Source organism: Argopecten irradians, chromosome 9 (genome assembly GCF_041381155.1).
Source record: "Argopecten irradians isolate NY chromosome 9, Ai_NY, whole genome shotgun sequence".
In the NCBI taxonomy this organism is placed as follows: domain Eukaryota; kingdom Metazoa; phylum Mollusca; class Bivalvia; order Pectinida; family Pectinidae; genus Argopecten; species Argopecten irradians.
The window spans coordinates 12,125,302-12,142,415 of record NC_091142.1 but is presented as its reverse complement, the minus strand read 5'-3'; the positions used below and the strand labels follow the sequence as shown (position 1 = coordinate 12,142,415).

Here is a 17,114-nt window from a genome sequence, read left to right as displayed (position 1 = left end):
CCTATCCTTTATATTCTCATAAGAAAGAAGATTATAGTATATTGTTTTGAAACCGACAAAATAGGCATCAAATACAACATTTAACTTTTAAAAAAAAAGCGAAATAATTACCAAGATTCTTATTTGTAAAAGCTTATGTTGAGAGACGGAAACTTGTTATATTATAATTTTATCAACAATAATAGGATAGATATGTATATTGAAATGTCGTTTTCTTAATAAAACTTCTATGTTTGGAATGGATTTTATAGGATTTATTTTCATCATCTAAATGAACATGTGTTTAAGTTTCCTGATGCAATATGAAATAATGCATTGACCATGGATTTTGTTTCATCATAAATCATTCATCTGTGTAAATACTACTCTTTGTGAGAATTTGAAATAAAATATATTGTTTTTATACTAGGAATTTTGTCATTTCTTTGTGAAACTCTTCATCATCTCCCGACTCTGAAGAGTTAAAGCAAATACAATCGATATGTATTAATATATGGTACCAGTATGCCCAATGGTTTAAACTCACCACATGTTTTGTGTCTTGACTATGATATATAGTAGGGTGTACATATCCCTCATGTAAATTCTAAAAAAAAATCTATAATGCATTAGAATAAATAGCGGATGAAATGAGAGAATTGCAAATAACTACAGGAAATGTCTTGGTGATTTTAAGGGTAAAATAAAACAAACTTACACATTTTATTGAACCTGACAATTTTCTGATGGATTTGCTATGTATTGAACAAAATGAAGACTTTGTAAACCATATGAGACTTAAAGCGATGAGATGTAGATGCAAGTTTTCGCTTAATTGGATTTACGTTACTTTATTGTTTATTAAGCATTGAACTGTCTTCTTATAGAATCTATGGTCTAGGTATACACCATAGATTCCATAGGACGATAGTTTAATGCTTATATTTACATTATTAACTCATTTTGGGGTCTATATATTAACATTGTTTAAGCTAGACCATGTAAAGCGTTTTAATGATGGAACAGCCATTTTGACGGTGATCAGTTGCCATGTCTGTCGTCATTAGTGATGTCATAATGGTCACGTTTTGGGTGTCAGTTATACCCATCAAAATTCATAGAAACACTATATGAACTGATAAAATTGTCATGTAAGTGTCATCTTCTCAGTTTGAATTGATCACTGATTTTTATGTGATGGATATTCACCCTTATTTTCTGTTGTACAATGAAGAAATGTATTTTGTCCAAAAAAAAATAAGTTAACATTGATAACACCAGGGCATCTACATCCACGGCCCAAGATGAAGTAAACATCAAGAAAATGCAAAGTGTCCTATGTAGATCTATGTCATCAGAGAATGTTCATTTAGTTGTTTTGTCGCTAATTGGGACAACGTCAGAAAACATACCACGATCAATTAACATTTAATTGATCTGCTTAGAATGGTACAGGACCTGATTCCAAGCGTACATTGTAAATGTGAAAGAGATAAAGAGTTTGATTACAGTGTAGTACTGACGGTTAGCTACATGTATAGGTTAAGGTTTTTTTATTCTAAATAAAATGATCAAACTCGTTTTACAGTCAAAATCAAAACTTAAAATCCGTTTCGGAAACGTGGTGGGTCTTTAAAATTAAAGATAATGTTTAAAATTTAATAAATGATAAACTTAGCTTATCTAATGATAAAATATACTCACATTTAACGGAAAGCAGACCAAGAAGACTTTTTTTCATAATTAAATATATAAGAATTACCTTTAACTGTAGATTAGTCAGGATAATGGATACTATTTTTATCTGTTCTCAAATATACTGACTAGTACATGGGAGCACGTACTACATGTACATGTATATGGACTACGATGGATTTTGGCAGGGAGCAGAACATTAATCCACAGCCTACCTCACAGAGACAGATGCTCAGGAAAAACCTGGAGTGGCATTAAGGGAGCTGTTTAGCAGCTTTTAACCATAGGTAGTAAACTCGTCTGACAATAAATGTCAATATATAATTATTATATATTGACATTTATTATCAGACGAGTTTAATACTTATGCTTTTAACGGTTCATCAAAATGCATATGTTTATCCTATAAGTGGGAAAATGAGAAATAACGATTGTAGAAGCAAACGAATTATCAAGATAAATATGGCTATCCTGTTTTCTGATCTCCAACCTCCCCCCCCCCCTCTCAGTACTTTCTGAGAAATGTTTGTTTTACACTACTCAGTTCCTGGGTATTTCTTTTTTAATCAGATATGTCAGAAAACACTAAATCACACATCACAAATCCCTCAGTTTCTAGATCCAATGCATCACTTAAAGGCCCACTACCTGTCCGAAACGGCTTTAATTTTTTAAATGGGAATGTAAAAAGAGATCAATTATTTTGTAGAGTCGCAAAAGTTATTGACTTACCATTAATACTACACTCATCATCATCTTCTGAAAAAAATAATAATAAGATTAAATAAAATATAAATTTTCATAACACGTGTCGTCTTATTTTTCCCGCCGTCGTCCTCAATACCGCGCGATAGTTGACTATCATTGCGCCAGACGGCAAAACAGCGAAATGAATCTCCACTGTTATTATATATTACGCAGGAAATCTTGCATTTGTTCGGTGTTATTACCTAATCTTAGGCCATCGATATGATTTTTCTTATGTTAATTAATGTTTTTAAGAAACCTTTAAATTTCACTTCGGAAAGGTAGTGGGCCTTTAATCATGTAATTATCAGGATCAAGAAACAAACTTTGACTAAAGGTAAGATTTTTTAAGATAACGTTTTTGCAATGCCATATTTGATAGCTATACATGTAGCTAATTCTAAACTTTAAGACTGTGAAGATTTAAAAGACTGTGTGATGTTTTTGGGGCTCAGCTCGGGTTTGGTTCCTGGTTGGGACACTTAACAGGAATGCGTATTTCCCCTGTTCTTCTACATGTACGTGTACACATTATTAGTGACAATTGTAAAATCTACATACAAGATTATGATTTGAATATTTTTATACCACTGAAAGTCTGATACTTTCTCTTTCCTACTACCCCCCCCCAAAAAAAAAAAAAAAAAAAAAAGAAAGAAAGAAAGAAATAGATATTGTGGGAAGCTACATATATGAAGTCTGTATGATGAAAAGAGTTAAAGCTTTCTAATTGTCAAACTCCATGGTGTAACTGTATATTTGTCATTTTATCAATAAGGCACGTACTACATGTACAACAGTCATTTTTTTCCATCGGTATCAAAATTGAACATTGTACATCTTAAGACCATAAGTACTAAATGCTATCAAAATAAAAATCCATTTAGTGCCTTCTAAGGAGTAGTTACAATAAGTTGTTCACAGAGTGCGACATATGAATGCTTGACCATACCTTATAGGCCAATCTTCCGTCTGTTAATCACGACAAGGAAAATACCACAATACACAATCAATCTCATCAAAATTATATTTTTACAAAATCTCGAAATAGCAACACATCAAAACAAATTCAAACTGAACAAAAATATCAGAAAATTAAATCAGATAACATATGAAAATGCAATACCTATATATGATTAACTTCGCTAGCCAATGGTATTCAGCATGATACGGGGAGAGTTTTGTACTGAAAACCCTTGGCTAGCGAAGTTGATATATATTGATACATACAAAAATTATGTATAGGTATACATTTTAAAACCTTAATTATTCTGACTATCAAAAGATTTAAATGCAATGATTGATAGAAAATATATTTAAAAACTAGGAAATATACTGTATAACGGGTTATTTTTGCCACACGTAAATTTTGCCATTTGTACCCGAAAATAGGATATTTTATTTTCCCCACTTCATATTTTCACCATTGAAGAACAAGGGTTTAAATTATAAGGGTTCTTTCTCTCTCTGGTAGGAACAGTATCTCGTGTAGTAGCGTTGATATATATATAAAGCAGATCGATAAACCAACTTTCACTTGCGTGCGATTTACTTTCGCGAATTTTGCGACTTCAATAAATTCGCAAAAGTTTATCTCTGCAAATTAATATCTACATCATCTATACTGATAGTAATGATCACTCAAATGTTAAATCCAGAATAATTATTTTCCCGAACTTGTTTTGAAAAGGAAAGAGCGAAATTGAACAGCCGCGATAGAAAATTGATGTACATTAGTCCTTAGGAAATCCATTTTCTTTTCTTTTTTCATTTTTTTAAAAAAATGTCTGTATTACTTATGTTGTACATGATTATGCAAACAAATCCTTAATGAAAAAGGACTATAAATTAAAACAAACAAACAAAAAAATTCTTGTATATAAACTCTCACACATACAGTACTGTAGTATAATTGTAACACTTTTGACAAGATTTATTGCACATAAATTGAGACATAAACAATAATTTCATGCAAATACATACCTCGGAAAAAATTAGTGATAACTACGTGTACAACTCGATAAATAGGTTTAAGTTAAAACTAACTGTAATGCAGATTGATACAAGGAGAGGTCCTATTCACAGTACATGAACGTCCTAGAATAACAAGAGGTCCAAATGGCCTTATCAGTCTTCTGACAATCACTGGAAGTTTTTTTTATAGTGGATTTACATGTGTACAGGCAAATTATGAAAACAATCAAGTTGTTTAGCATATTGACCCATGGGACCTTGAATAAGATCAAGGTCATCCATATATAAACACACTTAATAGCTATAGGCCTTCATTCCAACCTGCTATAAGCCCAATATCAGGTATCTAGGCCCCTTACTTATTGACAAGAATTTGTTTAAAGATTTTAGCATATTTGACCCCTGTGATCTTGAATAAGATTAAGGCCATTCATTTAAACACACTTGGTAGCTAGCCCTTCATTCCAGTATACTACAGCTAATATAAGGTCTCTAATAATGTTGTTTAAAGCGTTTAGTCTATTTGACCCATTGGAACTTAAATGAAGGTCAAGGTAATTCATTTCAACAAACTTGTTAGCTCATTATCCCAACATGCTGCAGGCCCAATATTAGGTATCTATTGGCCTCTTAGTTATTGACAAGAAGTTGATTAAAGATATTTACCTTTTTAACCCTCTGACCTTGAATGAATATTAAAGGTCATTCATTTGAACAAATCTGGTAGCCCTTCATCTGGGCATGCTACAGCCTGAATAGGCTTATCAGTAATTGAGAAGAAGTTGTTTTGAATGACATACCCCACACAGCAAGACATGTACAGACCATGATGAGTATAGGTCACCCTGATGTTTCGAGTCAGATGACATAATAAAATGTTATATTGAGATCAACTGAAACTGTTTCACTTTATCTAAGAGCAATCTTGCTTCAAAAAAAATTGAAAAGAATTCTGCTCTGTATCTATCTGGTCCCAGAACTAATATCTAACATACCGGTATTTTATTACAACAGATTTTCATAAACTGTATTCGCTGTAATTAGCGCCCCTGCCCTACAAGGGCCCTTCCCCTTTTCTGGAGAAGAGTTGAAGTTGTATAAACGCTCCCTTTTCAGGAGAGTGGATTTAACAATGCTTTACAACATGTGATGCCTCTAACATCAGTATTGTATCCCATATTGCATGAACTTGCGAGTCATTTACGTGTGAATCACTGGCATAATAATGCTTCTCAAAGAATAAAAGGCATATGCATGTTTACTGTAACAGAATAATATACACAGGTACAGAAATATGGCTGACTTTTTTCAACCACAACTTTATTTTGGTTCATTAATAATCTCCCCCTTTGTTACAATTAATTAAACGTCCTGGGCACTAATTACAGCAAATACAGTAAATAAATGTACAGTCCCAATCAAATGGGTTGGAGTAAGAGCACTATATCCAGTTTTAAAATAATGTACTATAAGCTAGACTTCTTATCTCAATAATTGAATACAAAATATAAAATAAAAGTTATTATCAAAATTGCAAAAATGATCAATCAATCAATATGATGTAAATGTATGATAATAATACCCAGCTGTGTATTCGATTGACATCACTTTGTAAGTACTAAACAATCGTAACAAGTATACATACTGCTGTATAAATGAAGCAACCAATAACCTTAGTCGGGCAAAAGAAGGCTGAAGTCAGTAAAAATAGTGTTAATATATCCAGTATAATTTCTTATGAAATTGAAAGATAAAATTTCCCATCAAAATCGCTCTGCATGGGAAGAAACTAATTTATATTATAAGAAACCTAAAATGTCCTCCCGACTGGCTATGTGACATTTGCTTGCAGCACCGCTTTCAAAGATTTATATTTTAAAATGTGCTAAATTTACAGGGGGCTTTTTCATAATTTCAATGGTCAACACTAGACAACTGAAGCCGAACTTGACCATTGTTTTGATATGAAAGGACTTTTGGAAGACCTATGAACACATTTTGACTGATTTTCATTGCCAGACTACCGGTGTAGCATGGTATTTTGAATCATGGTATTTCGAACCCACCCACCTTCCCCTTCTAAGTTGAAGTTCTAGTAGTGATATTTTTTTGCAAAAAACATTTAATATTCATTAAATCATGATATATATGATTTTATTGAATCTTAAGGCAATTAAATGTAAATTAAAAAGATATAATTGACGTGGGGATGGGGGGTTCATTTCACCATGGCCATGGTATTTTGAACCCACCCACCTTCCCCTTCTAAGTTGAAGTTCTCATAGTGATAGTTTTTTGCAAATAACATTTAATATTCATTAAAATCATGATATATATGATTTTATTGAATCTTAAGGCAATTAAATGTAAATTAAAAAGATATAATTGACGTGGGGATAGGGGGTTCATTTCACCATGGCCATGGTATTTTGACCCCCTCCCCCAAAAAAAAAAAATGCCTTCCACATGTTAGCCATAGGTCTAACTTAATCCCAATTTGAAGTTCATCATAAATGAGAAGAAAATATCATGTTTACAAGTTTACAAGTGTTATTTTAACTTTTAGAAGGGGGGGTCATTTTACCATTTGGGGGGGGGGGGGGGGGTTCATTTCACCATAATGGTATTTTGACCCCGGGGTCATTCTACCATGGGGGTCAAAATACCATACTACACCGGTATTAACTTAAAAATAGTTATACGAAATATTTTTTAGGCATCCGAATAAATACAGTTTTCAAGGATCCAGGAATTTGTGGTGGGCCATTTACATGTATAGGGGTGAAATGATATGTGAGTCTGCAATTTAACATGCATATATGTACATTTTCATTTTGATCTACTACAGTTACTTCCATTTGTGTCACTCGCTCCGTAATGACAGAACGAAACGAAGGGAAGTAAGTATTTTCGAAACTTTGCACTACATGCAAAATTACCTAGGTAATGTTTTTGTTACATTAATATATGTACATACATTGTATTTGTATGCATGCATAGAGAAACAAGAAATTACAATGAATATAATTCTACCATGGATCAACTATGGTCTTAACAAATAGCAACTAGATTTTAATTCACACAAGTTTGGTTATTTGGAATGATTATAGTGAATGCTTATATTTGCTCATCAATAATATTATGCAGATGCAATCTCACGATCAGTAGATGGGACAATTCAGCATTGGGGTTTGAGATCCCAAAATGACGTGGGTAAAAAACAATTCACCATTGATTAATCACACCTTCCAGTGATGATGACGTCACAAAATTCAAGTCAAAAGATGATATCACAATCCCAGAAGGTGGGACTAACCGATGATAAATTATTCTATACACATGTCATTTTGGGATCTCAAAATCTCTGTACTATAACTATTAACCATCATAAGAACTATGATACCAAACCTAATACACATCTACACAAATAATACACACTAATATTTAAGTGGTGGACAACATATGAAATCAAACACAGTCAAGAAAAACTATGTAATGATCGATGACAATACAATATAACAGTTTGTATATAATACAACTTTCAAATTGGTATGCTTATATTTGGCATTTATGCAATACATTTTTTCCTGGACAGTGTATGTGAATCATGCTCTATGCTCCAGGGGTTCTGATCACCTACAATCTCTACACCCCTGGACTATCTCATCGTAAAACTGGAGGCAACAAAACAGGTAATCTAGTCCTTTGATGTACTTCAAAAGAGCCGTATAACAGTACACTGTGGTTGACTGTGTGGTATTGATGTTGGGCGTCACTCTCTTTGTAGTCTTCAAAGGAAATGTTTGCTGACCTGTGATTGGTTCAGATTTTCTCCTCTGAGCTGCCTTCAGTTTTACTATGAGATAGTCCAGGGGTTTAGAGATCGTAAGTGATCGGAACCCCTGGACAATGCATATGAATAAGAAAAAGGACTATCATTCCCTGCATTTTAGCAATAATCAGGGGGAAAGTGTTAGAGAAACACTGCACACGTTAACTGCCATAGGGCTAAGCAAACTGGACATACAGAAACACGACACACATCATAAGCTTAGCCAGACACAACGTAAAAGAAATATCACTGTGGTTGATACAATCATAAAGACTACATATATCTAAGTATGTACATGCCTTAAGAGTCTACAAATTGACTATAATCCTCTTAAGTTGTCGACTTTTATCTGTTCTTTTATCTTTTAACTCCATTTTGACACTCACCTTTTTCACTATTAGTACATGCATGTATATACTGTCAATAGCCATAATGCAGTATGCAAGTGAAAACTTTGCTATACAGTCTTACTAGTTAGTAACATTTTTTATTTTTTCCTAATGTCATTTTGCATTCAATCGTAACAAGATCTTATGTACATGTACTGACTACAAACTATTTTTGAATCCTACATCAATTATATCTAAAATATTTTCTGTGCTATTTTATAGAGAAATCAATATTAATTGTAGGCATGTAATTTCTATGACGCCATTTCACTATAGACAAAGATGAAAATGCTGACGTTATCAAACACTCTTAAGATACAACTGATCACAACTGGGATATAAAATTTTCATTATCTTCAAATTAGCACTAGATAAATAGCCTTTATGTTGTCAACTTTGAAGTTTTTACATTTGCAATTATGTACAAATAATTAGAATATTTATCACATAATCTGACTGATATCCAGTGATTTCGCCCGTGTAATATTTTTGCCTATGTCACTAGTGTAATATGACCTGGAACAATTTTCATTGGCTGGAAATTCATTGTGATGTCAAACAGAAACAATAAAATGACGTCAGAAAAAATGACGTGACGTCAGAATTACGATGACAGCAGGAAAAAACGTCAGCCTCTGCTGGATTTTCTGAATACACTTTGACGTGAAATTCCTTGTTATGTAGGTATTTGTAATTTTGTGATAAAAAGTATCTTAAATTTGTGTTCTTTTCATATGAGAAGGCTAAGGCTCGCAAAAATTAAAAACTTCTTAACTACTTTCATAAAATCTCATTTGAAATGAACACTCATATAAGATCCTATATTTATATATGATAAAAAATCACTTGCTTACTGTAATATGGTCACAGATATTAGCAAAAAATGGCTGTAATACAGCAAAATGATTTTGCAATAAATATTCTAATTTTAAATACAAGGAATAACAATTAACATCATTCATCATGGAAAATAGATATCATGTATATTATAGTATGTATAAATGTATAGATACCTCAAAGTAAAATAGACTTAAGCTGGGATAACATATGATACAGATTTTGACATGAAAGGACTCTTTGTATGATATTATTCTCTGTGCAATTAAAAAGAAATCACAACTTCACATTTCTTCATAAAAATGGGAGAAAAAAATAAGACTAGAAAATAAATAATTATGAGTACCCAGATACATAATATTCTATACTACCAGATGTCTGACTTACATTTATTCTTTACTGTAAGTTTTCTCTGCTTTTTTGGCCTCTTCTTTCTTATGTTTCCTTGGTTATCTCCCTTTCTTGACCACTCCTTTCTTCAGATTTCATGGGCTGTTTTCAATTATGCGGTTTGACTGATTGGACCTAGTTGTTCATTTATGAATTTAAGACAGACCTGGTGATTTTATATTGTTATCAGACGAGCTTTGACAAAGCCCTCACAGGCAGGTTCGTCAGGATTTATACTTGAATTAAAGACTTTTACAAACGGTCAAATCGGTTGTTCCGAATAAACGAAAACTGCCCTTGGTTATCTATCTTTCTCGGCTTCCTTGGTTATCTCCCTTTCTTGGCCTCTTCTTCCACAGTTTCCTTGTTTGTATCATTGTCTGATTCAGAGACCTCTGGACTTGTATTCTTTGGAGCAGTTTTCCTGTCGTTTATGTATGTCAGGAGTAGACCATTCAGTGGTAATAGAAGCAGAGGAAGATAGATGAGCGTCCAGTTTAATATTTCTTCACTGCCCAGAATCTTTGATGTGTACTGCATGTAGGCTTTAGCTGTGTATATTAGGACAATGGTCTGACAAAACAACAAAACAAAAATACAATCAGTTAATCTTCTGATTTAAGACCAAAATCAGGCTTGTTGGTCAAGAAACATACATACATGTACCCTATTTGACCCAATAAGTTCCCAGGGTGTATAAGAAAATAGAAAAATTGAACTGGTGCTTAAAAAAATAAGACCAAACAATTGCAAACCTATACAGTTTTTATTAATTTGGTCTTATGCCCGGGCAATTGAAATGAGGCCTCAAAAAGGAGTGGGGCCCTTATATAGGGACATTGGCGCTTGTTGGGTCGAATACGGTATGTCATCAAGGAGAAGCACTGGAGTAACTGGGAAATCCAATGCTTCCTGGTTCCTTCAGGAAGTCAACCTATTTGACTCATATTACCTTAAAATCTTTCATTTGAACAAGAGGCCCAAAGGGCCTTGACAAATTCTATCTCATAAAAGACAATTTACAAGATTTTATAACAATAAAAAAAAAACAAAAAAACACCACTCTGTCCTAAGGACCAGCCCCATTTCTGATATGAATTATGTTTTCATTTCTCATTAACGTTTCAAATTAAATTTGGCTTTTATCTTAAATTAAGGATTAGGAATTTTTAAAGTAAAATTCCAGAAAGATTCTTATTTCAAATTAACTACCCCTCTGTCCACAGTGTCGCACCAGCCTCATCTATATGAAATATCATTACCCTCTCCCAATAATACTTCACACCAAAATTTGTAAGGTAAAGTTGATGCTAGCCGGTCTTATAGATGATACAAAAAGATTAGATAAACAAAAAATTATAACAAATCAAAAGAAATTTGATGAATAAAGGACGTACCAAGACTTGTCCGCTGAAAACTGTCCTGACATCTCGTTGGTTAGTGAACCGTGGCACAAACCAATTAAGGATGGCAAAGCTCAAAGCAAGAGCGCCCGCACACCTGGACGTGTGAAGATGGTACTTATCCAGTTTTCTTCCCTGAAATAACAAAACAAGTAACAGATGGTTTTGGTTTTATTGGCTTAACCCCCTAGTGATAGCCAGGGTCATTTAAGGGCATGCCAGGCTTATTGGTGGAGGAAAGCTGAAGTTCTCGGAGAAAAACCACCAACCAGCAGTCAGAACTGGCAACTCCCCCACATGGGATTCAAACTGGCAACCCAGAGGTGGAGGGCTTTAAGTACATGTAATATGTCGGGACATATTAATCACAAGGCCACCACGGCCCCAATCACTAGTAAAAAGACCATCAAATCAATTTGTAGCTAGGAAATATGTGGTTAGTATTTTACAATACAACGTTTATTTTGGTGTGAGATGACGAGGCTTTGCCAAGACATTTCGGCTTTTCATTATGAACATACATACAGACATATATACCTGATACCTGTTAATTAATATAGACATACACATGGATACATGTCAGTTAATACAGAAAATTGTTAATACCTATTAATTGATAAATACACACGTACCTTGATACCTGTAAATTAACACACACATACCTTGATACCTTTAAATTAATACACATGTACCTTGATACGTGTTAATTAACACACACATTCCTTAATACCGGTTAATTAATACACACATACCTTGATACTTGTCATCATGAGTGGGAAGGCCATTAATGCCAGGGATACCAGGGTCAATATCAGCAAGTTGAGGTTACATATTAGAGTTATGCCCCTTGACTGTTTATTAGGCCCTTCGCTGATCTTTGGTCGAGACTTCAATAATTGGATAGCATTTGCAAGCCACCATAAGAAATTTCCGAGTACACCAAACCAAAGGTGCTGTAAATAAAAAATTGATACACAAAGGAAACTCAAATGAGTAACAATCAATTTTTGACTTGAAATTTTGGAAAGAAAACAAGTATTTTACTGTAGATTTTCATTAATAATATGGTCATCATGCCTTAAAAAGAGCTAATTTCATTGTGTACTGATGACATGTGTCTACATAAAACATGCATGCAAATAATATCAAGTTGCAAACTACAACTCTTATAATTCTTATAATTGTATAATTATGTCCATTCTTATTTTAAGTTAAACCTTTTAAAATCAAGTTTAATGCAAACTGTTAATAATGATATGTAATCAAGTACATTTTAATAAAAAAATTATCTCTGTATTTTACAAACTATATTCTGTATTGAATTTCTTCCAGAAAAACAGAAATGTGTAAGACATAAAAAAATGCCTTTGCCTCCATATTAAAGTGCAATTTGATGGGATGGAACACAGAATGAAACAGACAAACATAATATTGCGTATCACAATCATTATTCCATGGAATATTTTCAAATACTTTCAAATATTTTCAATTACTTATAGATATTGCAAACCATTAATGCAATTTTATTTTTGTTTTAAAGTGGGGAAAATATAAAAAAAATAAATAAAAATGGAAAAAGAATAAGAAAATAGTTAGCCAAACATTGTGCCATGATACTGCTAACTTACCTTGTCTGTAAAAAGTTTTCGGTTTGCGAAATGTCCGTTACAAATGATAAGTAGTAAGCAGAACACTCCCTGTAAACAGATTGGCTCAGACAAATTAAAGAAGAAACCACATGTAATATCTCAAAAACAAATAAACAACAATGCAATTCAACAGATTCTTTCAGCAGTATTTGATCACATTTATCATCATATGAAGTTATATTCAATGTTCTATATATAGTTACACATTTAATATCTGGATTGAAATAAGGGATTGTTTGTTGACTTGATAAGAAAGTTTGACTTTGATATAAAGATGTTTGACTTTTGACTTTGAGATAAAGATGTGTTATTAACAGACTTCTGAGTTTGAGATAAAGAAGTTTAACTTTTGACTGTGAGATAAAAAAAGTTTAACTTTTGACTTTGAGATATACATGTAGATGACTGACTTTTGACTTTGAGAGAAAGGGGATTGACCTTTGACTTTGAGATGAATAAGTTTGACTTCTGAGTTTGAGATAAAGAAGTTTAACTTTTGACTGTGAGATAAAAAAAGTTTAACTTTTGACTTTGAGATATACATGTAGATGACTGACTTTTGACTTTGAGAGAAAGGGGATTGACCTTTGACTTTGAGATAAAGAAGTTTGACTTCTGAGTTTGAGATAAGGAAGTTTGACTTTTGACTTTGAGGAAAAGAAGACTGAGTGTTGACTCTAAGAGCAAGATTGACATTTGACTTTGAGATAAAGCGAAGTTTGACTGTTGACTTTGAGATAAAGAAGTTTAATTTTACATACCATGACTCTGGACCACAACAGTGCAGCTTTGACTGTGCTGTCCTTGGAAGATCGACAGAAGCACCATATCACAGCCGAGCCAATCAGGAAGGATCCAAACACACGGTTCAGGTGACAGTGCAGAATATCAAGCTTCAGGTCCTGGGTCTGCAAGCAGAATTGGATAAAAAGGATCAATAAAATACTGTTTTAAAATAGACATTAAACAAGAGTCTTAACTGCTACCTGCTTATACTGGTTTTGTATATCCTTCAGGTCATAATATTTTTAACATACTTTCTAGAATATTTTAAGCAAAAATTCCTCCAGCAATAAATTGTACTTGACCACTGTAATTATTACTTACAGGTTTTTTTCTTCTATATATATTATAATTACTTTTCATTATTATACAACAATTATGGAATGCATCCCATATTACAACTCATCAATAACTTCCATCATATATCTACATTCACTTGCCACTTCTACTGTATAAACTAAACAAACCAAAGTGAATCTATGATGGTATAATCGACACCCAAAACGTGACCATTGTGACATCATTAAAGTTGACAGAAAAATGCCAACTGACCACCATCAAAATGCTGTTCCATCTTGTGGAGTATATCTTCATTGATAAACTATTTTTCTTGTCTTACTTAAACAGTTTTAATGTAGAGACCTCAAAAATGAGTTAATAATGTAAATACATGTATGAGCATATGCATTACACTATATTCCTATGGAATTCATCTCATAATGCGCTACCGTGCATTATGAAGATTGTCTGCAAAGGTCTGGCATATATATAAATATTGTTAACCAACTTTCTTTCGCATGCAATTTACTTTCATGAATTTCACGATCCAAGTGACTTTGTGAAAGTTTATATCCAGGATTTATCACTAAATTGTTAAATTCGCAAATAATTATCTTCGCAAACCTGTTTTAAAATGCATGGAGGACGCGAAATTAAGTAGCCATGAAAGAAAGTTGGTTTACAGTATTAGCCATAGATTCCATAGGAAGATAGTTTACAACGCTTAAATAATTTACCTGAAGTTGAATGGTGAGTTCAGGTCTGACATAGAGTCCTATTCCAGAGAAAGCTGTGAACACGGTGTCTGCGATCAGCCAGGAAGGCAGGCTCCACACTCCTAGGATAAGGAAAGCTACCACAAACGCTGCCCCTCTTAGGTAGTCAAACTTGTCAGCCATATCTGATGTTTGGTAAAATATAACACAATAGGAATTACCAATTCTTATTTTATGAGTTGAGGAAATCAAGATATGCATTTTAGAAGTTATAATTCAAAGTATTTTCATGTAACAGTATGATCAACAGTTCTAAAAGATACATCACCAGAAAAACTGTGTTGATAGCCTATACTTGATACTTAAATTATTTATAGATGTATAGTCAGTGGCCATATTTATACAGTGCGCAAAATATTTTTAAACTTTATAATTATTATTCTTAAAGGCCCACTACCTTTCTGAAATGGCTTTTAATTTTTTAAATGGGAATGTAAAACAAAATTGGTAATTTTGTAGACTCACAAAAGCTATTAACTTACCTTTAATACTACACCTATCATCACCTTCTGAACAATTTGATTAAAATAAATAAAATGTTTATTTTCATAAAGCGGGTCGTCTTATGTTTCCCGCCGTCGTCCTAAGTACAGCATAGTAGTTGACTATCACATGTACTGCACCAGAAGGCAAAACAGGGAAATGACTCTCCACTGTTATCATATATTATGCAGGAAATCTTGCATGTTCAGTGTTGAAAACTCATTTAAGGCCATCGGTATATATTTTCTGGTGTTATCAATGTTTTTAAGAAACCTCTATGTTTTGCTCCAGAAAGGTAGTGGGCCTTTAAAGGCCCATTACCTTTCCGGAGAAAAATATAACAGTGGAGAGTCATTTCGCTGTTTTACCGTCTGCCGCAGTGATAGTCAACTACCGCACAGTATTTAGGACGACGGCGGAAAACATAAGACGACCCGCGTTATGAAAATTAACATTTTATTTATTTTAATTAAATTGTTTAGGAGGTGACAATAAGTGTAGTATTAACGTTAAGTTAATAATTTTTGCCACTCTACAAAATTGTTAATCTCGTTTTACATTCCCATTTTAAAAATCAAAAACCGTTTCGGAAAGGTAGTGGGCCTTTAATAATTTTCGACATACATTTTTTTAAATTCCTCTTTCGAAATACATTACAAACATACAAACTTAAAAGTTCACAACATATAAGTTAATTAATATCTAGCATTGATTTTGTGATAATGAAAATTTTCTTCTGTCACAATAATAATCAGAGTTGTGAATGAAGGAGCGATAGAATTATATTGTTACAACATTTGATGACAGCGCCATTTCCTTTTTCCATTTTCTTCTTTGGTGATTGTCCAGGTATACTGTATTATATGGTCAGTAACTGATCATGCAACTCATATGCAATATATATTGTTTCATGTATATAAATGTACGAGGCAGGCTGTAACAGTCCACTATTTTCATTAGTAACTGCAAGTTACCCATTTGACATTCTCGACACTTCAGGGGTTACTATCACTGACATTATATATCCAGTCCTGGACTATCTAATAGTAAAACTGAAGGCAACAGAAGACACGGGTAATTTGATTCTTTGTATTGTATGTCAAAGGAATTGTATAACGTACAGTGGTTGACTGCGTGTCTTTAAAGTTGGGCATGCTCTCTCTATAATCTTCATAGGAATTATCTGCAGGCCAGTGATTGGTCAGCTTTTCTCTCTCTCCGGAATAGCCTCCAATTTTACTATGACATAGCCCAGGGTGGATATAACATCAGTGATAGTAACCCCTGCAGTACATGTAGTAATTAAAGATGCCCATTTGATCATCATTTACTTACTAAAATGCAGGACTGTTATGTACGTAAGTGTATACCCATACAGTGTATATGTGGGGTTGTGCCCGTACCCAACTCAACCTGACTGCATGACTGTACGGTGTTACATGCAGCTACCAGCTACTACAATTTAATATCAATTTGATTGTACTGACACTAATCATGACCTTGGCTGCAATTTTACAAGGCAGTAGACAATAAATAGGGGGTCGACAATAACTGTAATAAATCGGGATGGAGTTGTATTTTAAATTAAATTTTACACGCATGGATGAGTTTTTCTTCCTCTACACTTTAGGCTACGGTACAGTTATCAGCAGATCTCTTCGATGATTCGGGGTCTCTTGGTTCTGGTGGGTGTGTATGTGAATAAAATGGAATTGTGTTTACCTGAGCAAAACATATACCTACCCGTTATTCCTGACCCTTAAAAAATCGATGAAGCCGCAAGCAGCAATCGACTTTGTTGCTTTGTTTAATTTCCAGTTAATAATTTAATGTCTACGTGATTCTCATGCTTGATTGTGGAAGGATCACAGGATATTCAAAGAAAGCACTCAGATGAC

At 33.3% G+C, this 17,114-nt stretch overlaps 1 protein-coding gene across 1 annotated transcript; it reads right to left on the bottom strand.

Annotated features, from left to right (window-relative positions):
* Positions 1-4,202: 4,202 nt before the first annotated feature.
* LOC138331478 (uncharacterized) lies at positions 4,203-17,102 on the bottom strand. Its single transcript, XM_069279140.1, has 7 exons — positions 16,960-17,102; positions 14,695-14,858; positions 13,657-13,803; positions 12,875-12,943; positions 11,999-12,199; positions 11,241-11,381; positions 4,203-10,416 (listed from the first exon to the last, which is right to left on the bottom strand). Exons 2-7 carry the CDS (start codon positions 14,854-14,856, stop codon positions 10,171-10,173), a joined length of 966 nt encoding a protein of 321 aa, XP_069135241.1. The 5' UTR covers positions 14,857-14,858; positions 16,960-17,102; the 3' UTR covers positions 4,203-10,170.
* Between the last annotated feature and the right edge of the window lie 12 nt (positions 17,103-17,114).